General features: G+C 49.2%; 1 protein-coding gene across 1 annotated transcript in view; it reads left to right on the top strand.

Moving 5' to 3' along the window:
• Positions 1–17,440, top strand: part of pde4a (phosphodiesterase 4A, cAMP-specific) — a 478,599-nt gene extending 461,159 nt beyond the window's left edge. The window contains exons 7-15 of the mRNA XM_068021346.1: positions 1,419–1,512; positions 2,358–2,533; positions 6,362–6,460; positions 10,028–10,192; positions 10,518–10,617; positions 12,293–12,447; positions 12,892–13,014; positions 13,891–14,073; positions 15,738–17,440. Of these exons, the coding sequence (XP_067877447.1) occupies positions 1,419–1,512; positions 2,358–2,533; positions 6,362–6,460; positions 10,028–10,192; positions 10,518–10,617; positions 12,293–12,447; positions 12,892–13,014; positions 13,891–14,073; positions 15,738–16,124 (1,482 nt within the window). The 3' untranslated portion in view covers positions 16,125–17,440. The remainder of the gene's footprint in view (positions 1–1,418; positions 1,513–2,357; positions 2,534–6,361; positions 6,461–10,027; positions 10,193–10,517; positions 10,618–12,292; positions 12,448–12,891; positions 13,015–13,890; positions 14,074–15,737) is intronic.
• Positions 17,441–22,633: the final 5,193 nt, after the last annotated feature.

The following is a 22,633-nucleotide window of genomic DNA, read 5'->3' as shown; positions in this document are numbered from 1 at the left end:
CAGCACTTGGCCCATAGCCTTGAACGTTATGACGGGCCAAGTGCTCATCCAGGTACTTTTTAAAGGATGTGAGGCAACCTGCCTCTACCACCCTCCCAGGCAGGGCATTCCAGACCGTCACCACCCTCTGGGTAAAAAGGTTCTTCCTCAAATCCCCCTTAAACCTCCCGCCCCTCACCTTAAACTTGTGACCCCTCGTAACTGACCCTTCAACTAAGGGGAACAGCTGTTCCGTATTCACCCTGTCCATGTCCCTTATAATCTTCTACACCTCGATCAGGTCACACCCCTCAGTCTTCTCTGCTCCAGTGAAAACAACCCAAGCCTATCCAACCTCTCTTAGATTAAATGTTCCATCCCAGGCAACATCCTGGTGAATCGCCTCTGCACCCCCTCCAATGCAATCACATCCTTCCGATAATGTGATGACCAGAATTGCACACAGTACTCCAGCTGTGGCCTTACCAAAGTTCTGTACAACTCCAACATGACCTCCCTGCTTTTAGATTAGATTAGTTTAGAGATACAGCACTGAAACAGGGCCTTCGGCCCACCGAGTCTGTGCCGACCATCAACCACCCATTTATACTAATCCTACACTAATCCCATATTCCTACCAAACATCCCCACCTGTCCCTATATTTCCCTACCACCTCCCTATACTAATGACAATTTATAATGGCCAATTTACCTACCAACCTGCAAGTCTTTTGGCTTGTGGGAGGAAACCGGAGCACCCGGAGAAAACCCACGCAGACACAGGGAGAACTTGCAAACTCCACACAGGCAGTACCCAGAATCGAACCCGGGTCCCTGCAGCTGTGAGGCTGCAGTGCTAACCACTGCGCCACTGTGCCGCCCTTTTGTAATCTATGCCTTGATTGATAAAGGCAAGTGTCCCATATGCCTTTTTCACCACCCTATTAACCTGCCCTTCTGCCTTCAGAGATCTATGGACAAACACGCCAAGGTCCCTTTGTTCCTTGGAACTTCCCAGTGTCAGGCCATTCATTAAATACTTCCGTGTCATTGCTCCTTCCAAAGTGTATCACCTCACACTTTTCAGCGTTAAATTCCATCTGCCACTTTTCTGCCCATTTGACCATCCCGTCTATATCTTCCTGAAACCAAGACACTCCAGCTCACTGTTAACCACTCAGCCAATCTTTGTATCATCTGCAAACTTACTGATCCTACCCCCCCACATAGTCATCTATGGAGTTTATATAAATGACAAACAATAGGGGACCCAGCACAGATCCCTGTGGTACGCCACTGGACACTGGCTTCCAGCCTGCATGATATTTGTGGTTTTTGATATTTTAACTATCATGGAGGGGCGGGGGTCAAATTTGAAGAGATAGGGTACCAAGCTGCCCAGGGTTGTATTCATACCTGCCTCTCTGTCTCTGTAACAGTTCAAGAGGATGCTGAACAGGGAACTGACTCATCTCTCAGAAATGAGTCGTTCGGGGAACCAGGTCTCTGAGTACATCTCCAGCACCTTCCTAGGTAAGTGAGGAGACACCCCCAGGAGAGGAGGCACCCCCAGGAGAGGCAGAGCGAGAGGAGGCACCCTGGGGAGAGACAGAGGGAGATGAGGCTCCCCAGGGAGAGACAGAGGGAGAGGAGGCACCCCAGGGAGAGACAGAGGGAGAGGAGGCATCCTGAGGAGAGACAGAGGGAGAGGAGGAACCCCTGGGTGAGACAGAGGGAGAGGAAGCACCCCGGGGAGAGACAGAGTGAGAGGAGGTTCCGCAGGGAGAGACAGAGGGAGAGGAGGCACCCCAGGGAGAGAGAGAGGGAGAGGAGGCACCCCGGGGAGAGACAGAGGGAGAGGAAGCTCACCAGGGAGAGACAGAGAGTGGGGAGAGGAGTTACCCTGGGGAGCGATAGAGGGAGAGGAGGCTCCCCAGGCAGATACAGAGAGAGAGGATAATGGTGAGAGGAGGCACCCTGGAGAGAGACAGAGGGAGAAATGGCTCCCCAGGGCAAGACAGAGACAGAGGGAGAATGGGGAGAGAGATTCAGAAGAGGGAGAAGGACAGACAAAGTTAGAATTTTATATATATATAATATATAGATGTACACAGAGACCCCTGTTGTTTTCCAGGAGGAGAGTTTGTTACAGTTTTGGGTCACCCAAGGGATTAACTAGATAAGGGCAGATCCTGACCCTCATTGTGTGTGTGTGTCTGTGTATGTTTGTATTTGTACCTGTCTGTGTATTTGTGTCTGTGTCTGTATATTTGTCTATTTATGTGCATGTGTATTGCCTTTCTTCATTCCTTCCACCAGAATTTATCACTTCATACTTACCTGCATTAAATTTACTGCCATCTATCACTCACTTTCAGATAAGCAGAATGAAGTGGAGATCCCGCCTCCTACGCAGCAGGAACGAGAGAAGAAGAAGCCCATGTGTCAGATTAGCGGTGTGAAGAAACTGACCCACAGCTGTAGCCTCAACCTCAGTAACTCCAGCATCCCCAGGTTTGGAGTGAAGACTCAGCAGGAGGAAGCACTGACCAAGGTAACATTAGTGTGTTAGTTCCCAGAGCACAAGCAGCAGCTCACAAGGAGCCCGCTGGCATGGTGCCAATACTGCCAACTGCTGCAGGCTTGCTCTTCTGGTGAGCACACTGGTTACCCCAGGGAAATGTCCAGGCTACTGTGGTACTGAGCCTCAGAGAGCAGAAGCATCCAGGCTCTGGCGCTGGTCTGTGCTGTTAACTGATCTGAGCCTGGGCGACAGCAGGGGCTTGGCAGTTGGTCCCACCCACACCCCCGGCTCCTAATCATTGTCAGTGGTTCCTGTTTCCAAGTGCATGAGTGTAAGGAGAAGCTCTGGGGGTATAGTGTCAAACTCAGCGATGATTCACTCAAATATTCAGCCACACCAGGAGGGTGAAGTACTAGAGTGTCCAGAAACCATAGAACTGTACCCCAGGGAGAGTCAGCACCTTCAGGAGAGGGGGAACTGTACCCCAGGGAGAGTCAGCACCTTCAGGAGAGGGGGAACTGTACCCCAGGGAGAGTCAGCACCTTCAGGAGAGGGGGAACTGTACCCCAGGGGGAGTCACCACCTTCAGGAGAGGGGGAATTGTACCCCAGGGAGTGTCAGCACCTTCAGGAGAGGGGGAACTGTACCCCAGGGGGAGTCAGCACCTTCAGGAGAGGGGGAACTGTACGCCAGGGAGAGTCAGCACCTTCAGGAGAGAGGGAACTGTACCCCAGGGAGAGTCAGCACCTTCAGGAGAGGGGGAATTGTACCCGCGGGAGAGTCAGCACCTTCAGGAGAGAGGGAACTGTACCCCAGGGAGAGTCAGCACCTTCAGGAGAGGGGGAACTGTACCCCAGGGAGAGTCAGCACCTTCAGGAGAGGGGGAACTGTACCCCAGGGAGAGTCAGCACCTTCAGAAGAGAGGCTACTGTACCCCAGAGAGGGTCAGCACCTTCAGGAGAGGGGGACTTGTACCCCAGGGAGAGTCAGCACCTTCAGGAGAGGAGGAACTGTACCCAAGAGAGAGTCAGCACCTTCAGGAGAGGGGGAACTGTACCCCAGGGAGAGTCAGCACCTTCAGGAGAGGAGGAACTGTACCCAAGGGAGAGTCAGCACCTTCAGGAGAGGGGGACCTGTACCCCAGGGAGAGTCAGCTCCTTCAGGAGAGAGGCTACTGTACCCCAGAGAGGGTCAGCACCTTCAGGAGAGGGGGACCTGTACCCCAGGGAGAGTCAGCACCTTCAGGAGAGAGGGAACTGTGCCCCAGGGAGAATGAGCAGCTTCAGGAGAGGGGGAACTGTACCCCAGGGAGAGTCAGCACCTTCAGGAGAGGGGGAACTGTACCCAAGGGAGAGTCAGTACCTTCAGGAGAGGGGGAACTGTATCCAATGGAGAGTCAGCACCTTCAGGAGAGGGGGACCTGTACCCTAGAGAGGGTCAGCACCTTCAGGAGAGGAGGAACAGTACCCCGGGGAGAGTCAGCACCTTCAGGAGAGGGGGACCTGTACCCCCAGGGAGAGTCAGCACCTTCAGGAGAGGGGGTACTGTACTCCAGGGAGAGTCAGCACCTTCAGGAGAGAGGGAACTGTACCCCAGGGAGAATGAGCACCTTCAGGAGAGGGGGAACTGTACCCCAGGGAGAGTCAGCACCTTCAGGAGAGGAGGAACCGTACCCAAGGGAGAGTCAGTACCTTCAGGAGAGGGGGAACTGTATCCAATGGAGAGTCAGCACCTTCAGGAGAGGGGGACCTGTACCCAAGAGAGGGTCAGCACCTTCAGGAGAGGAGGAACAGTACCCCAGGGAGAGTCAGCACCTTCAGGAGAGGGGGACCTGTACCCCAGGGAGAGTCAGCACCTTCAGGAGAAGGGGTACTGTACTCCAGGGAGAGTCACCACCTTCAGGAGAGGGGGAATTGTACCCCAGGGAGAGTCACTACCTTCAGGAGAGGGGGACCTGTACCCCAGGGAGAGTCAGCACCTTCAGGAGAGAGGCTACTTTACCCCAGAGAGGGTCAGCACCTTCAGGAGAGGGGGACCTGTACCCCAGGGAGAGTCAGCACCTTCAGGAGAGAGGCTACTGTACCCCAGAGAGGGTCAGCACCTTGAGGAGAGGGGGACCTGTACCCCAGGGAGAGTCAGCACCTTCAGGAGAGGGGGAACTGTACCCCAGGGGGAGTCACCACCTTCAGGAGAGGGGGAACTGTACCCCAGGGAGAGTCAGCACCTTCAGGAGAGAGGGAACTGTACCCCAGGGAGAGTCAGCACCTTCAGGAGAGGGGGAACTGTACCCCAGGGGGAGTCAGCACCTTCAGGAGAGGGGGAACTGTACCCCAGGGAGAGTCACCACCTTCAGGAGAGGGGGAACTGTACCCCAGGGAGAGTCACCACCTTCAGGAGAGGGGGAATTGTACCCCAGGGAGAGTCAGCACCTTCAGGAGAGAGGGAACTGTACCCCAGGGAGAGTCAGCACCTTCAGGAGAGGGGGAACTGTACCCCAGGGGGAGTCAGCACCTTCACGAGAGGGGGAATTGTACCCCAGGGAGAGACACTACCTTCAGGAGAGGGGGAACTGTACCCCAGGGAGAGTCAGCACCTTCAGGAGAGGAGGAACTGTACCCAAGGGAGAGTCAGTACCTTCAGGAGAGGGGGAACTGTATCCAATGGAGAGTCAGCACCTTCAGGAGAGGGGGACCTGTACCCCAGAGAGGGTCAGCACCTTCAGGAGAAGAGGAACAGTACCCCAGGGAGAGTCAGCACCTTCAGGAGAGGAGGAACTGTACCCAAGGGAGAGTCAGTAGCTTCAGGAGAGGGGGAACTGTATCCAATGGAGACTCAGCACCTTCAGGAGAGGGGGACCTGTACCCCAGGGAGAGTCAGCACCTTCAGGAGAGGGGGTACTGTACTCCAGGGAGAGTCACCACCTTCAGGAGAGGGGGAATTGTACCCCAGGGAGCGTCACTACCTTCAGGAGAGGGGGACCTGTACCCCAGGGAGAGTCAGCACCTTCAGGAGAGGGGATACTGTACTCCAGGGAGAGTCACCACCTTCAGGAGAGGGGGAATTGTACCCCAGGGAGAGACACTACCTTCAGGAGAGGGGGAACTGTACCCCAGGGAGAGGCAGCACCTTCAGGAGAGAGGGAACTGTACCCCAGGGGGAGTCAGCACCTTCAGGAGAGGGGGAACTGTACCCCAGGGAGAGTCAGCACCTTCAGGAGAGAGGGAACTGTACCCCAGGGAGAATGAGCACCTTCAGGAGAGGGGGAACTGTACCCCAGGGAGAGTCAGCACCTTCAGGAGAGGAGGAACTGTACCCAAGGGAGAGTCAGTACCTTCAGGAGAGGGGGAACTGTATCCAATGGAGAGTCAGCACCTTCAGGAGAGGGGGACCTGTACCCTAGAGAGGGTCAGCACCTTCAGGAGAGGAGGAACAGTACCCCAGGGAGAGTCAGCACCTTCAGGAGAGGAGGAACTGTACCCAAGGGAGAGTCAGTACCTTCAGGAGAGGGGGAACTGTATCCAATGGAGACTCAGCACCTTCAGGAGAGGGGGACCTGTACCCCAGGGAGAGTCAGCACCTTCAGGAGAGGGGGTACTGTACTCCAGGGAGAGTCACCACCTTCAGGAGAGGGGGAATTGTACCCCAGGGAGAGTCACTACCTTCAGGAGAGGGGTAACTGTACTCCAGGGAGAGTCAACACCTTCAGGAGAGGAGGAACTGCACCCCAGGGAGAGTCTGCACCTTCTGGAAAATTGTGGGCACAAAGGTTAAGAACGCCCTGTGTGAGTGGCCTGAGAGAATATTCCCATATTTCAGCCGTTTTATGCTCTGTTTAGAGTGTTGTCCTGTTTCTTCTAGGAATTGGAGGACTTGAACATATGGGGCCTTAACATTTTCCGGGTTTCGGAGTTCTCTAACAACAGGCCCCTCAGCTGCATCATGTACGCTATCTTCCAGGTAGGAACTGAACTCGTCTCACAGACAGCAAAGGGTAAGGCTCATTCACTGTGTCACTGTACAGATTCACCGTTTATTCAGGGTAAGCATCACTCACTGTGTAACTGGACAGTCACTGTTTATTCAGTGTGAGAGTCACTCACTGTGTAACTGTACAGAGTCACTGTTTATTCAGTGTGAGAGTCACTCACTGTGTAACTGTACAGAGTCACTGTTTATTCAGGGTAAGCATCACTCACTGTGTAACTGGATAGTCACTGTTTATTCAGTGTGAGAGTCACTCACTGTGTAATTGTACAGAGTCACTGTTTATTCAGGGCGAGGGTCACTCACTGTGTAATTGTACAGAGTCACTGTTTATTCAGGGCGAGGGTCACTCACTGTGTAACTGTACAGAGTCACTGTTTATTCAGGGTGAGGGTCACTCACTGTGTAACTGTACAGAGTCACTGTTTATTCAGGGTGAGAGTCACTCACTGTAACTGTACAGAGTCACTGTTTATTCAGGGCGAGAGTCACTCACTGTGTAACTGTACAGAGTCACTGTTTATTCAGGGCGAGAGTCACTCACTGTGTAACTGTACAGAGTCACTGTTTATTCAGGGCGAGAGTCACTCACTGTGTAACTGTACAGAGTCACTGTTTATTCAGGGCGAGAGTCACTCACTGTGTAACTGTACAGAGTCACTGTTTATTCAGAGCGAGAGTCACTCACTGTGTAACTGTACAGAGTCACTGTTTATTCAGGGTGAGGGTCACTCACTGTGTAACTGTACAGAGTCACTGTTTATTCAGGGTAAGCATCACTCACTGTGTAACTGGATAGTCACTGTTTATTCAGTGTGAGAGTCACTCACTGTGTAATTGTACAGAGTCACTGTTTATTCAGAGCGAGAGTCACTCACTGTGTAACTGTACAGAGTCACTGTTTATTCAGTGTGAGAGTCACTCACTGTGTAATTGTACAGAGTCACTGTTTATTCAGGGCGAGGGTCACTCACTGTGTAATTGTACAGAGTCACTGTTTATTCAGGGCGAGGGTCACTCACTGTGTAACTGTACAGAGTCACTGTTTATTCAGGGTGAGGGTCACTCACTGTGTAACTGTACAGAGTCACTGTTTATTCAGGGTGAGAGTCACTCACTGTAACTGTACAGAGTCACTGTTTATTCAGGGCGAGAGTCACTCACTGTGTAACTGTACAGAGTCACTGTTTATTCAGGGCGAGAGTCACTCACTGTGTAACTGTACAGAGTCACTGTTTATTCAGGGCGAGAGTCACTCACTGTGTAACTGTACAGAGTCACTGTTTATTCAGGGCGAGAGTCACTCACTGTGTAACTGTACAGAGTCACTGTTTATTCAGAGCGAGAGTCACTCACTGTGTAACTGTACAGAGTCACTGTTTATTCAGGGTGAGGGTCACTCACTGTGTAACTGTACAGAGTCACTGTTTATTCAGGGTGAGGATCACTCACTGTGTAACTGTACAGAGTCACTGTTTATTCAGAGCGAGAGTCACTCACTGTGTAACTGTACAGAGTCACTGTTTATTCAGGGCGAGAGTCACTCACTGTGTAACTGTACAGAGTCACTGTTTATTCAGGGCGAGAGTCACTCACTGTGTAACTGTACAGAGTCACTGTTTATTCAGGGCGAGAGTCACTCACTGTGTAACTGTACAGAGTCACTGTTTATTCAGGGCGAGAGTCACTCACTGTGTAACTGTACAGAGTCACTGTTTATTCAGGGCGAGAGTCACTCACTGTGTAACTGTACAGAGTCACTGTTTATTCAGGGCGAGAGTCACTCACTGTGTAACTGTACAGAGTCACTGTTTATTCAGGGCGAGAGTCACTCACTGTGTAACTGTACAGAGTCACTGTTTATTCAGGGCGAGAGTCACTCACTGTGTAACAGTGCAGAGTCACTGTTTATTCAGGGTGAGGATCACTCACTGTGTAACTGTACAGAGTCACTGTTTATTCAGGGCGAGAGTCACTCACTGTGTAACTGTACAGAGTCACTGTTTATTCAGAGCGAGAGTCACTCACTGTGTAACTGTACAGAGTCACTGTTTATTCAGGGTGAGGGTCACTCACTGTGTAACTGTACAGAGTCACTGCTTATTCAGGGTGAGGATCACTCACTGTGTAACTGTACAGAGTCACTGTTTATTCAGAGCGAGAGTCACTCACTGTGTAACTGTACAGAGTCACTGTTTATTCAGGGCGAGAGTCACTCACTGTGTAACTGTACAGAGTCACTGTTTATTCAGGGTGAGGATCACTCACTGTGTAACTGTACAGAGTCACTGTTTATTCAGAGCAAGAGTCACTCACTGTGTAACTGTACAGAGTCACTGTTTATTCAGGGTGAGGGTCACTCACTGTGTAACTGTACAGAGTCACTGTTTATTCAGGGTGAGGATCACTCACTGTGTAACTGTACAGAGTCACTGTTTATTCAGAGCGAGAGTCACTCACTGTGTAACTGTACAGAGTCACTGTTTATTCAGAGCGAGAGTCACTCACTGTGTAACTGTACAGAGTCACTGTTTATTCAGGGCGAGAGTCACTCACTGTGTAACTGTACGGAGTCACTGTTTATTCAGTGCGAGAGTCACTCACTGTGTAACTGTACAGAGTCACTGTTTATTCAGGGTGAGAGTCACTCACTGTGTAACTGTACAGAGTCACTGTTTATTCAGGGCGAGAGTCACTCACTGTGTAACAGTGCAGAGTCACTGTTTATTCAGGGTGAGGATCACTCACTGTGTAACTGTACAGAGTCACTGTTTATTCAGGGTGAGAGTCACTCACTGTGTAACTGTACAGAGTCACTGTTTATTCAGAGCGAGAGTCACTCACTGTGTAACTGTACAGAGTCACTGTTTATTCAGGGTGAGGGTCACTCACTGTGTAACTGTACAGAGTCACTGTTTATTCAGAGCGAGAGTCACTCACTGTGTAACTGTATAGAGTCACTGTTTATTCAGGGCGAGAGTCACTCACTGTGTAACTGTACAGAGTCACTGTTTATTCAGGGTGAGGATCACTCACTGTGTAACTGTACAGAGTCACTGTTTATTCAGAGCGAGAGTCACTCACTGTGTAACTGTACAGAGTCACTGTTTATTCAGGGTGAGGGACACTCACTGTGTAACTGTACAGAGTCACTGTTTATTCAGGGTGAGGATCACTCACTGTGTAACTGTACAGAGTCACTGTTTATTCAGAGCGAGAGTCACTCACTGTGTAACTGTACAGAGTCACTGTTTATTCAGAGCGAGAGTCACTCACTGTGTAACTGTACAGAGTCACTGTTTATTCAGGGCGAGAGTCACTCACTGTGTAACTGTACAGAGTCACTGTTTATTCAGGGCGAGAGTCACTCACTGTGTAACTGTACGGAGTCACTGTTTATTCAGGGTGAGAGTCACTCACTGTGTAACTGTACAGAGTCACTGTTTATTCAGGGCGAGAGTCACTCACTGTGTAACTGTACGGAGTCACTGTTTATTCAGGGTGAGAGTCACTCACTGTGTAACTGTGTAATTGTTTCAGGAGAGAGACTTTTTGAAGACCTTCAGGATTCCGGTTGACTCTTTCCTCACATACATCATGACACTGGAGGATCATTACCATGCTGATGTTGCGTACCACAACAGCTTGCACGCAGCTGATGTCACCCAGTCCACACACGTACTGCTGTCTACGCCGGCCCTTGATGTGAGTACATTTTGCCTCAATCTTGTTCACTGTATTTCCTTCACACTGTGGGTTAGGTGGAAACGACACATCGCACAACAGTTACAGGGCAAGTGTAACTCTGGCTACACACCACCCACAGCCTCTCCCTCTGGACAGATTCTCAGACTGTTTTGATCCTTTGTGGATGGCAGTTTGCTGACCTGGTTCAGCTGTGTGCTGTTGACTGAGGAAGGATTGTTGTGTCATTTGGGCTACTGTTTGATTAAAGGTGGATGCCAATTATCTACAAATAAGAGTGTGGTAACCATCACACTGACCGCGGTTTCCATGTGCTTTATTTCAGGCTGTCTTCACCGATCTGGAGACTCTTGCTGCACTGTTTGCTGCTGCGATTCATGATGTGGATCACCCAGGAGTTTCCAATCAGTTCCTCATCAACACCAGTGAGTATCAAACCCAGCTCACTAGCTCGGACACTTACATTTTTATTCATTCTCAGGACGTGGTGTCGCTGGCAAGGCTGCCATTTAAGGCCCATTCCTAGTTTCCCTGAGAAGCTGATAAGAGGCATTTTTCTTGAACCACTTGTGGTTTAATACAACTGAATGGCTTTCTAGGCTGCTTTGGAGGGCAGTTCTGGTCTCCTTATCTGAGGAAGGATGTTCTTGCCATGGAGGGAGTGCAAAGAAGATTTACCAGGCTGATTCCTGGGCTGGCAGGATTGACGTATGAGGAGAGATTGGGTCGACTAGGCCGATATTCACTAGAGTTTAGAATGAGAGGGGATCTCATAGAAACCTATAAAATTCTAACAGGACTAGACAGACTAGATGCAGGGAGGATGTTCCCGATGGCTGGGGAGTCCAGAACCAGGGGTCACAGTCTCAGGATATGGGGTATGCCATTTAGAACCGAGATGAGGAGAAATTTCTTCACTCAGAGGGTGGTGAACCTGTGGAATTCTCTACTGCAGAAGGCAGTGGAGGTCAAATCATTAAATATATTCAAGAAGGAGATAAATATATTTCTTATTGACAAAGGGATCAAGGGATATAGGGAGAAAGCAGGTACAGGGTACTGAATTAGACGATCAGCCATGATCTTTTTTGAATGGCGGAGCAGGCCGAAGGGCCGAATGGCCTACTCCTGCTCCTATTTACTATGCTTTATTTTCTATAAGAGTCAACCAATCAAGAGTCTGGTGCCAGACTGGGTAAGAACAGCAGGTCTCTTTCTCTAAAGGACAGTAGTGAACCAAGTTGTGTTTTTAATCACAATCTAACAGTTTCATGGTCACTGTTACTGATACCAGCTTTTTATTTCCAGATTTGTTTTAAACTGAAATTAAATTCTTATACTGCCACAGTGGGATTTAAACTCACAATCACAGGATTATTGGTCCAGGCTTCTGGATTACCAGTTCAGTAACATGACTATACAACCAGCCTCCACTTGGCATGGAAGTGGATGCCCATGTGTATTATTTATGGTGCTGAGGGCTGGAGAAATGAGCACCTTTGTTTGAACCATTTATTCCCTCCACTCTCAAAGGCCTGACTCTTGCTGGAGATGACAGGAATGGATGTGAAGCAGCCACCCTGCTCGACACCACCACCAAAGTGACTTCTTCATGTGTGAACCCAGAGAGTGAATGTTGCCAGGCTATTCGACTGTAGGCAGCACCATAGCAAAGTCTAACCCTGTTCTCATCCAATGCCCAGCAAAAAGACATTGGATAGTCAGGAGCAGCAGTCCCACCACTCCATTGCCCAGGTTGGCTGAGGGAAATTGTAGCCCATACAATGATTATCAGATCCAGCATTGAGCAGGGTTTGAATTAAAGGCCCTCCTGGGGACCATGTTCAGTATCAAGTTGGGCCACTGAACCACCAGAGGAGCTCAGCACAGCTCTTGATGTTAGCCGAGTTCCTAAAGGGTTGCAGCATTCTGCAGGGTTTGGAGGCTCCCTGGACTGGGTGCTATTTGTCTCTGACAGACACATGCGTTCTGTGTTTGGTGTGAGGAACAGGTTGTATGGTTTAGGATCTCTCCCCTGGGCTGATATAGCAGGGACGGTGGTTGTTGCCCAGCACTGACATTTGTGTTACTATCTCTCAGACTCCGAGCTGGCACTCATGTATAATGACGAGTCTGTCCTGGAGAATCATCACCTTGCTGTGGGCTTCAAACTCCTCCAGGAAGAAAACTGTGACATCTTCCAGAATCTTCCTAAACGGCAGCGGCAGAGTCTGCGCAAAATGGTCATCGATATGGTGAGTCTGCCTTAGCACTCGCAATCCTCATTGCCCCTCATCTGCCCTCCATTCTTCTCCCATCGTGGCTCAGTGGGTAGTACTCTTGCCTTTGAGTCAGCGATCATGGGTTCAAGTTCCACATTGCAGAGACTTGAGCCCATAATGCAGGCCAAAACTCCCTATGCCGTACTGAGGGAGCGCTGCACTTTGGGTGGGGCTGTCTTTCAGATGACATTAAACAGTGATTAAATATCACTGAAACAGATTATCTGGTCTTTATCATCTACTGTTTGTAAGATGCTGCTGTGCATGAAACGGCTGCCGTTTCCTGTATTACTACAGTGACTACACTTCAAAAAAGATCTCGATTGACTGTAAAGCGCTTTGGGACATCCCAAGATGCACTGTGGAAATGAGAGTCTCTCTACCTGATTAATTTCCTTATGGTTTTCCTACCCACAGGTTCTGGCGACAGACATGTCAAAACACATGACCCTCCTGGCAGACCTGAAGACCATGGTGGAGACAAAGAAAGTGACCAGCTCAGGGGTCCTGTTGCTTGACAACTACACTGACAGGATCCAGGTACTGACTGTGCCCTGAGTCTACAGCGTAGCCCTGTGTCTGGGGGTACAGACTGTGTCCCAGGTCTGGGAGTACACACTGTGCCCTGTGTCAGGGGGTACAGACTGTGTCCTGGGTCTGGGGGTACAGACTGTGTCCCAGGTCTGGGAGTACTGACTGCCCCAGGTCAGGGGGTACAGACTGTGTCCTGGGTCTGGGGGTATAGACTGTGTCCCAGGTCTGGGGGTACAGACTGTGTCCTGTGTCTGGGGGTATAGACTGTGTCCCAGGTCTGGGAGTACACACTGTGCCCTGTGTCAGGGGGTACAGACTGTGTCCTGGGTCTGGGGGTTACTGTGTCCTGGGTCTGGGGGTTACTGTGTACTGGGTCTGGGGGTTACTGTGTCCTGGGTCTGGGGGCTACTGTGTACTGGGTCTGGGGGTTACTGTGTCCTGGGTCTGGGGGTACAGACTGTGTCCTGGGTCTGGGGGTTACTGTGTCCTGGGTCTGGGGGTACAGACTGTGTCCTGGGTCTGGGGGTTACTGTGTCCTGGGTCTGGGGGTACAGACTGTGTCCTGGGTCTGGGGGTTACTGTGTACTGGGTCTGGGGGTACAGACTGTGTCCTGGGTCTGGGGGTTACTGTGTCCTGGGTCTGGGGGTACAGACTGTGTCCTGGGTCTGGGGGTTACTGTGTCCTGGGTCTGGGGGTTACTGTGTCCTGGGTCTGGGGGTACAGACTGTGTCCTGGGTCTGGGGGTTACTGACTATGTTCCCAGTTCCCAGAGCACTGCGAGTGGCAGGAAATCTGATTCCCTGATGTGCAGACTGTACTGCCATTGGCTGCCTGGGCTTGGGTGCTGTGGTTACTCAGTATTGGTGTGTTTGTGTTGCTAGGTGATGCGGAATATGGTTCACTGCGCTGATCTGAGTAACCCCACCAAACCGCTGGAGCTGTATCGACAGTGGACAGACCGCGTCCTGGAGGAGTTCTTCCGACAGGGAGACAAGGAACGAGAGCGAGGAATGGAAATCAGTCCGATGTGTGACAAACACACAGCCTCAGTGGAAAAGACGCAGGTACCAGTGGATACAGGGCTGGGATTCACTCCGCTCACGTGCAGTTAGTATAACTCTGAACAACTGAGCCATACATTCCAGTTAGCCTCAGTACGGCAGAGTTAGGTACAGGTTCCTGCTCCCCCTCTCTATCCAACGACTCCTACTACAGAGTGTCTTGAGAATGAACTTTGGCTGAGGATTGGCTCTGATGCTCCCCACAGTTTAATACCCTGCTGGTACTTGGTGTCGGTCTGGTCATTTGGGTTTGTGCCAGAGAGAGAGAAAGATTTGAGATGGAGGTTTGTAGGTCTGTACCCCAATTACAACCAAGGTCATCAGGAGAGAAAGGAGAAATTCATTGGAAAAATGTGGGTTCACCTCTGATCACCATTCAGCAAATCCCCATTCCAGGCTTCATGTCACGATTGGTATGGATTGAGAATTGGTTAACAAACAGAAAGTAGAGAACAGGAATAAATACATCATTCTCTGGATAGCAGGCTGTTACTATTTGAGCACTGCAAAGATCAGTGCTGGGGCAACAGTAGTTCACAATCTATATAAATGATTTAGATGTGGGGACCAAATGTAATATTTCCAGGTTTACTAATGACACAAAACTAAGTGGGAATGTAAGTTGTGAGGAAGATACAAAGAGGTTTCAAGGGGACTTGGACAGACTAAGTGAATGTGCAAGAACATGGCAGATGGAATATAATGTAATTAAGTGTGAAGTGATCCACTTTGGAAAAATCAGAAAGACAGAGTATTTCTTAAATAGTGAGAGATTGGGAAGTGTTGATGTCCAAAGGGACCTGGGTATCCTTGTTCATGAGTCACTAAAAGCTAGCATGTCGGTGCAGCAAGCAATCAGGAAGGCAAATGATATGTTGGCCTTCATTGCAAGGGGTTTTGAGTACTGGAGTGAAGATGTATTGCTGCAATTGTATAGAGCCTTGGTAAGACCGCACCTGGAGTATTGTGTACAGTTTTGGTCTTCTCATCTAAGAAAGGATATACTTGCCATAGAGGGAGTGCAACGGAAGTTCACCAGACTGATCCCTGGGATGGCGGGATTGTTTTATGAGGAGAGATTGAGGAAACTGGGCCTGTATTCTTTAGAGCTTCAAAGAATAAGAGGTGCTTTCATTGAAACTTATTAAATTCTTACAGGGCGTGACAGGGTGGATGTAGATAGGATGTTTCCCCTGGCTGGTGAGTCTAGAACCAGGGGACCATCTCAGAATAAGGGGGAGGCCATTTAAGACTGAGATGAGGAGGAATGTCTTCACTCGGAGGGTGGTGAATCTTTGGAATTCTCTAAACAGAGAGCTGAGGATGTTCAAGACAGAAATCGATAGATATCTGGATACTAATGACATCAAGGAATCTGGGGATAGTGGGGAAAGTGATGTTGAGGTAGATGATCAGCCATGATCTAATTGAATGGTGGACCAGGCTCAATGGGCAGAATGGCCTACTCCTGTTCCTATATTCCTATGTGAGCACTAAATGGGACAGACCCCACAGGGTACACGTGCCCAAATAGCCTGTGTCCATTATCAGGGAGGGTAGGAAAGGAAGGGACGAAGGGGAGAGAAAGGAAGGGGGAAAGGGAAGGGGGTAAGGGGATGGGGAGGGAATTGGGTTTATTGTCTCTGATGTCATTCTGTGTTTTGCAGGTGGGATTCATCGACTACATTGTGCACCCTCTGTGGGAGACATGGGGTGACCTGGTGCACCCTGACGCCCAGGATATCCTCGATACGCTGGAGGACAACAGGTACTGGTACCAGAGTATGATTCCACAGAGCCCCTCCCCACCGCTGGATGATCCTGGCCAGGGTGAAGAGGTTTGCATCGACAAGTTTCAGTTTGAACTGACACTGGAAGAGGAAGAAGATTCTGACCGATCAGACAAGGACAGAAACAGAACAGGAGAGGAGAAGGCAAGCTGTCACAGCTCAGAGGAGACCATTCTGTGCACAGCTGAGGCACAGGAGGAGAGAGACAGCGAGGAGGGACAGTCAGACGCCACAGCCAAGGACACAGCTTCTGTAGAATCATAAAAAAGGAGAGCAGCCCTTGTGTGGAACGGACAAAACAGATGAAATTTGTCTTTTTTTTGGAGACATGTGCATCAACTGTAGATTGGAATCCAAGTCTGTGGGTGGATTCCACCATCAGAGCACCCTAACACTCAGGGAACCTGGGATGGAAAGGGGGAGATCAAAGCCATTCTTTGTCTGGTGTGAACCTTTCATGGGTAATGGGGTGAGAGGTGGTCGCTTTGAAATAATGTGTTCCTCACTCGCGTCCCAGCCAGACAGTCGTGAAGGAGAAGCTGGGAGAACAACGGACTTTCAACAGGAATCAGATGAACCCGACTAAACTCCATCTCCTCCGTGTGGTTTCCACAGCAAGGAATCTGTTTCTCTGAGTGTGACAGGGTCTGGGGACTGCGTGCCTTTTCTAGAATTATCTACAAGCTTTGTCTTTGTAGTTAAGTCAAGCAATGATTTGTTTTATTTTTAATGTTATATTTTACGTACTTTTTCTTATAATTTATTCTGTAAGGTTCTGGAACGAGCCAGATCAATGGGACATAAGCCGGTGGGTTTGAAGCTAAACCAGTTACAAACACTAAACTCTGCTCTTCAATTTGTCTTCCTCCAACCTTCTTTTGCACAGTACGGCAATATCTTTGGGACTTTTTAAAAATAATTTATGTTACAGCGATTCTGGGATGTGCACAATTAGCTGTGCTGGCTGAGGATGGGAACTATCCTCCATTTGAGGTTTATCATTCCCATGTGCTGGGAGGGCGCTGCACTTTCATGTCCATGAGCAGCTTTGAGTGGAACAAGGTCAAGTTTGGTGCCAGGTTCCATCTGGCACAACATCAGGATGATCTCCTGTCCTCTTTACCCCTCTCCTCTTTTGAAGACACTGAATCCCCTGAGTATCTCCAGCACCTGACGGCCATTCTCCTGAACACTGGGAGGAAATTTAACCATGTTAAACAGCGTCTTTACCCGATACACATACAGACTCATATATGCACACAGACACAACCACACAGACACGAACACACACAGACACAAACGTACAGACACAACCTCACACACACAACCACATACACACAGACACAAATGCACACACACAGACACAAACACACAGAGACACAACCACACACACAGACACAAATAAACACATACAGACACAACCACACACACAAACGCACACACACAACCACACACACATACAGATACAACCACACACACACACAACCACACACACATACAGATACAACCACACACACACACAAACGCACACACACACAAACGCACACACACACACACACAGACACAACCACACACACAGACACAAATACACAGATACAGATACAACCACACACACACACACAAACGCACACACACACAAACGCACACACACAGACACGACCACACACACACACACAGACACGACCACACACACAACCACACAGACACAAACACACACACAGACACAACCTCACACACAGACACAAACACACACACACAGACACAAATGCACACACACACACAAACACACACACAGAGACAAATACACATACAGACACAACTGTACACACACAAATACAGACACAGACACAAATGCACATACACAATCACACACACACACAAACGCACACACACACACACACACACACACACACAACCACACACACACACACACACACAATCAACACACAAACACAGACACAACCACACACACACACACACAAATGCACACACACACAGGCACAACCGTACACACACACACACAACCGTGCACAAACACACAACCGTACACACACACAGACACAACCACACACACAAATGCACATACCCACACAGACACAACTACACACACACATAAACGTACACACACACAGGCACAACCGTACACACACACACACAACCGTGCACACACACACACACACAACCACACACAGACACAACCACACACACACACGACCGCACGCGCACACAACCACCACACACACAGATACAACTACACACACACAGACACAACTACACACACACAGACACAAACGCACACACACACATAAACGCGCACACACAGACACAACCACACACAAACGCACACACATAAACGCACACACACAGACATGACTGCACACACACATACATTCACAACCACACACACACATACACAGACACAACCTCACACACAGACACAAACACACACAAATGCACACATGCACACACGCACACAACCACACAGACACAACTACACACACACATTAACGCACACACAGGCACAACCGTACGCACACAGACACAACCACACACTCACAGACCCACAACCACACACACAAACACACACACATTCACAAACACACACAGACACAACCTCACACACAGACACAACCTCACACACTGACACAAACACACACACACATTCACAAACACACACACAGACACAACCTCACACACAGACACAAACACACACACACATTCACAAACACACACACAGACACAACCTCACACACAGACACAAATGCACACACACACAGACACAAATGCACACACACACACACACAAATGCACACACACAAATGCACATACACACACAGACACAACCACACACAGACAGACACAACTGCACACACACAGACACAAACACAGACACAAATGCACACACACACAACCACACACACATACAGACACAATCACACACACACAAACGCACACACACACACACAAACACGCACACACACAGACACGACCGCACACACACACAACCACACACACACACAGACACAACCACACACACAGACACAAACACACACACAGACACAACCCCACAAACACACACACACATTCACAAACACACACACACAGCCACAACCTCTCACACACAGACACAAACACACAGACACAAACACACAGACACAACTACACACACACATAAACACACACATACACACACATACACACATACACACACATACACACAGACACAACCACACACATACACACAGACACAACCACACACACAGACACGACCGCACACACACACACACGACCGCACACACACAACCACACACACAGACACAACCCCACACACACACAGACACAACCACACACATACAGACACAAACACAGACACAACCACACACACACACAACCTCACACACAGACACAAATGCACACACACAAATGCACATACCCACACAGACACAACTACACACACACATAAACGCACACACACACAGGCACAACCGTACACACACAGACACAACCACACACAGACATGACCGCACACACACACACAAAACCACAACTTTCATTTGTTTGTTTTCCCATTTATCTCCGAGATCACTTTAAATTCAGGACATGAAATTGCTGCTCTCCTGGTTTGCTGTATAAGGTCAGTATAAATTAGATTTTTTTTGCCTTAAACTCAGTTTGTGCTCACAAGAGAACTCTCTACAGCCCACTCTCAATCCCGGAGATGAGATTGTGGGTGTGATGCCATAGGGATTCCCTCCTGTGCCAAGAGCCGAGCTGTTGGAGTCTGCCAGAATCGCCAATACTCTGTGCTGGTTTCACCGCCATTAATGCTGCATTCAACAAGACACAGGCCATAGAACTTGCTGTTAATCATCGAGTTCCAGAACTAACCACACAAAAAGAGCACGATATGGAGCATGCACTCTCCCCATAACTTACCATCCACTTAGAATCATGGAATGATACAGCACAGGAGGCCATTCGGCCCTTTGTGCCTGTGCTGTCGCTTTGAAAAAGCTTCCCCATTAGTCCCTCGCACCTGTTCTTTCCTCATTTTTTCTTTTCGACTATTTATCCAATTCCCTTTTGAAGTTACTATTGAATCTGCTTCCCAGCTGTTTTCAGGCATTGCAGATCACAATAATTCACTGTGTAAAAAAATTCTCATCTCCATGGTTCTTTTGTTCAATATCTTAACTCTGCGTCCAGTGGTTACCAACCCTCCAGCAACTGGAAACAGTTTCTCCTTATTTCCTTTATCAAAACCTCTCATTGCCAGAGTGCTTAGAGTCAGGTTGGCAGAGCCAAGGATTGAACACCTGGAGCATTTTAAGTTTCTATGTGTGTGGATATGGCATCAACCTTACCCTTTAGAGCACTGGTATTGTGTGATATTGGAGGTAGAATCCCAGCCTTCAGCTCTGCCCTCCATGTCCCATTAGTGTAGTGTTAGATTCTGCAGCAAAGTCAGACACATCCACAAAAGGAATTAACATCACCATGTTCCAAATCATGGGACAGTTAGTGAGAAATCACTCTCCCCATCTCAGCTAAAACATGCGAGCAAACAGAGATACCAGCTGATATTACCACGGCCATTCTGTACAGTCTCTATCAGCCAACCAGGATCAGGCACTGGTTTGTAGTTCTTGTACAGTTTTTTAGTTTTTATTGTTCATGATTTTATTTTTTGGTTCTGGTTTGATAATTGTACATAATGAAATGTTTGTAAATGATTCATTCTAAAGCTGTTGCAATGTGGAGACTGAGAGATAGTCTTGGTGAGAAGAATAGTGTCAAATCCCGTGTAATATAATGTGCTGTGAATCTGTGTCACCTCTGATTGACATCCAGATTGAGCCAGCATCCTTTACCAAGTAATGGGGGGGAGAAGGAGGGAAAAAAACACTGCAGCAAACACTCATTTGTGCACACTCACTCGTGGTGGGGGGAAGGAATTACATGTCAGAGATTGGATCAGGAAAAACAGATCAGCATAATCCCAGATCCGTTTCAAGTCTCATTTCGGCCTCTGAACATGATATTATTAATAAGACGAGTAGGTGTGTGCAAAGCCAAAAGCTGACCATCTCTCCCTGAGGGATATACCGATGCACAGTCACCCATCGCCCATTCCCCCTTGTGAAAAACCGCCTCACCCATCCTCCCCTTGCCCTTTCCCCCTCGTCCATGCCCCCTTGCCCATTCCCTCCTCTCTCCCATTCCCCCTTTCTCCCATTCCTCCTCTCTCCCATTCACTCCTCACCCATTCCTCTTTCTCTCCCATTCCCCCTTTCTCCCATTCCTCCTCTCTCCCATTCATTCCTCGCCCATTCCTCTCTCTCCCATTCCCCCCTCACCCATTCACTCCTCACCCATTCCTCTTTCTCTCCCATTCCCTCTCTCTCCCATTCCCCCCTCACCCATTCCTCTCTCTCTCCCATTTCCCCTTTCTCCCATTCCCCCCTCACCCATTCACCCCCTCGCTCATCCCCTCTTTCTCCCATTCTCCCTTTGCCTATCCCCCCCTTTCCCATTGCCCCTCTCTCCCATTCCCCCCTCACCTATTCCCGCTCTCTCCCATTCTCCCCCTCGCTTATTCCCCCCTCTTGCATTCCCCCACTCACATATTTCTCCCTTTGCTCACTCCCCCACTCACCTATTCAACCCCCTTTATCCATAAACTTGATTGGTCAAATTCTTTTTTTGTTGAATCATATGTTCGAGAATTTGAGAAAATTGGAAACTGCAAACAGAAAAATTAAAATTCTTGCAGGGCCTGTGGGCAGCTGTATAACACACTCACTGTGCACACACTCACTGAGCACACACTCAGTGAGCACACACTCACTGAGCACACACTCAATGTGCACACACTCACTGAGCACACTTTCACTGAGCACACACTCAATGTGCACACACTCACTGAGCACACACTCACTGTGCACACACTCAGTGAGCACACACTCAATGTGCACACACTCACTGAGCACACTTTCACTGAGCACACACTCACTGTGCACACACTCAATGTGCACACACTCACTGAGCACACTTTCACTGAGCACACACTCACTGTGCACACACTCAGTGAGCACACACTCAATGTGCACACACTCACTGAGCACACTTTCACTGAGCACACACTCAATGTGCACACACTCACTGAGCACACACTCACTGTGCACACACTTAGTGAGCACACACTCAATGTGCACACACTCACTGAGCACACTTTCACTGAGCACACACTCAATGTGCACACACTCAGTGAGCACACACTCACTGAGCACACACTCAATGTGCACACACTCACTGAGCACACTTTCACTGAGCACACACTCAATGTGCACACACTCACTGAGCACACACTCACTGTGCACACACTCACTGAGCATGTAGCAGCCCAGTGGTAAAAAGGAGAGGTGGTGTCTCCAATGTGTCAGAACTGCAGCACCCTATGGGTGTATATCACTCTGTATGTTCCAGTCAGGCACCCTGCGATGCGGGTGAGGTGTGTGTCGCCCTCTATTGACCTAACCCTGCTTTGCTCTTACGCTATTGTTTAAATAAGCAAAGAGCTGACTCCAGGCAAACCCCAACTTACTGCCTCAGGTCTGTCCCACTGTCTAGCTCATTCAGTCTGAGCTGACAGCAGTGGCAGTAATTCAAGTCCCGGAAATCGTGAAGCTTTACACAATCATCACAGACCAACAAAAGAATCTTGTGGAAAATCATGCGGGCAAGATAAAGGTCATGAACTGAAGACTTCTCTA

The sequence above is a fragment of the Heterodontus francisci genome, chromosome 43, assembly GCF_036365525.1.
Source record: "Heterodontus francisci isolate sHetFra1 chromosome 43, sHetFra1.hap1, whole genome shotgun sequence".
NCBI classification, from domain to species: domain Eukaryota; kingdom Metazoa; phylum Chordata; class Chondrichthyes; order Heterodontiformes; family Heterodontidae; genus Heterodontus; species Heterodontus francisci.
Note: the sequence above shows the minus strand (reverse complement) of the source record. Positions and strands in the feature narration are given on the sequence as shown.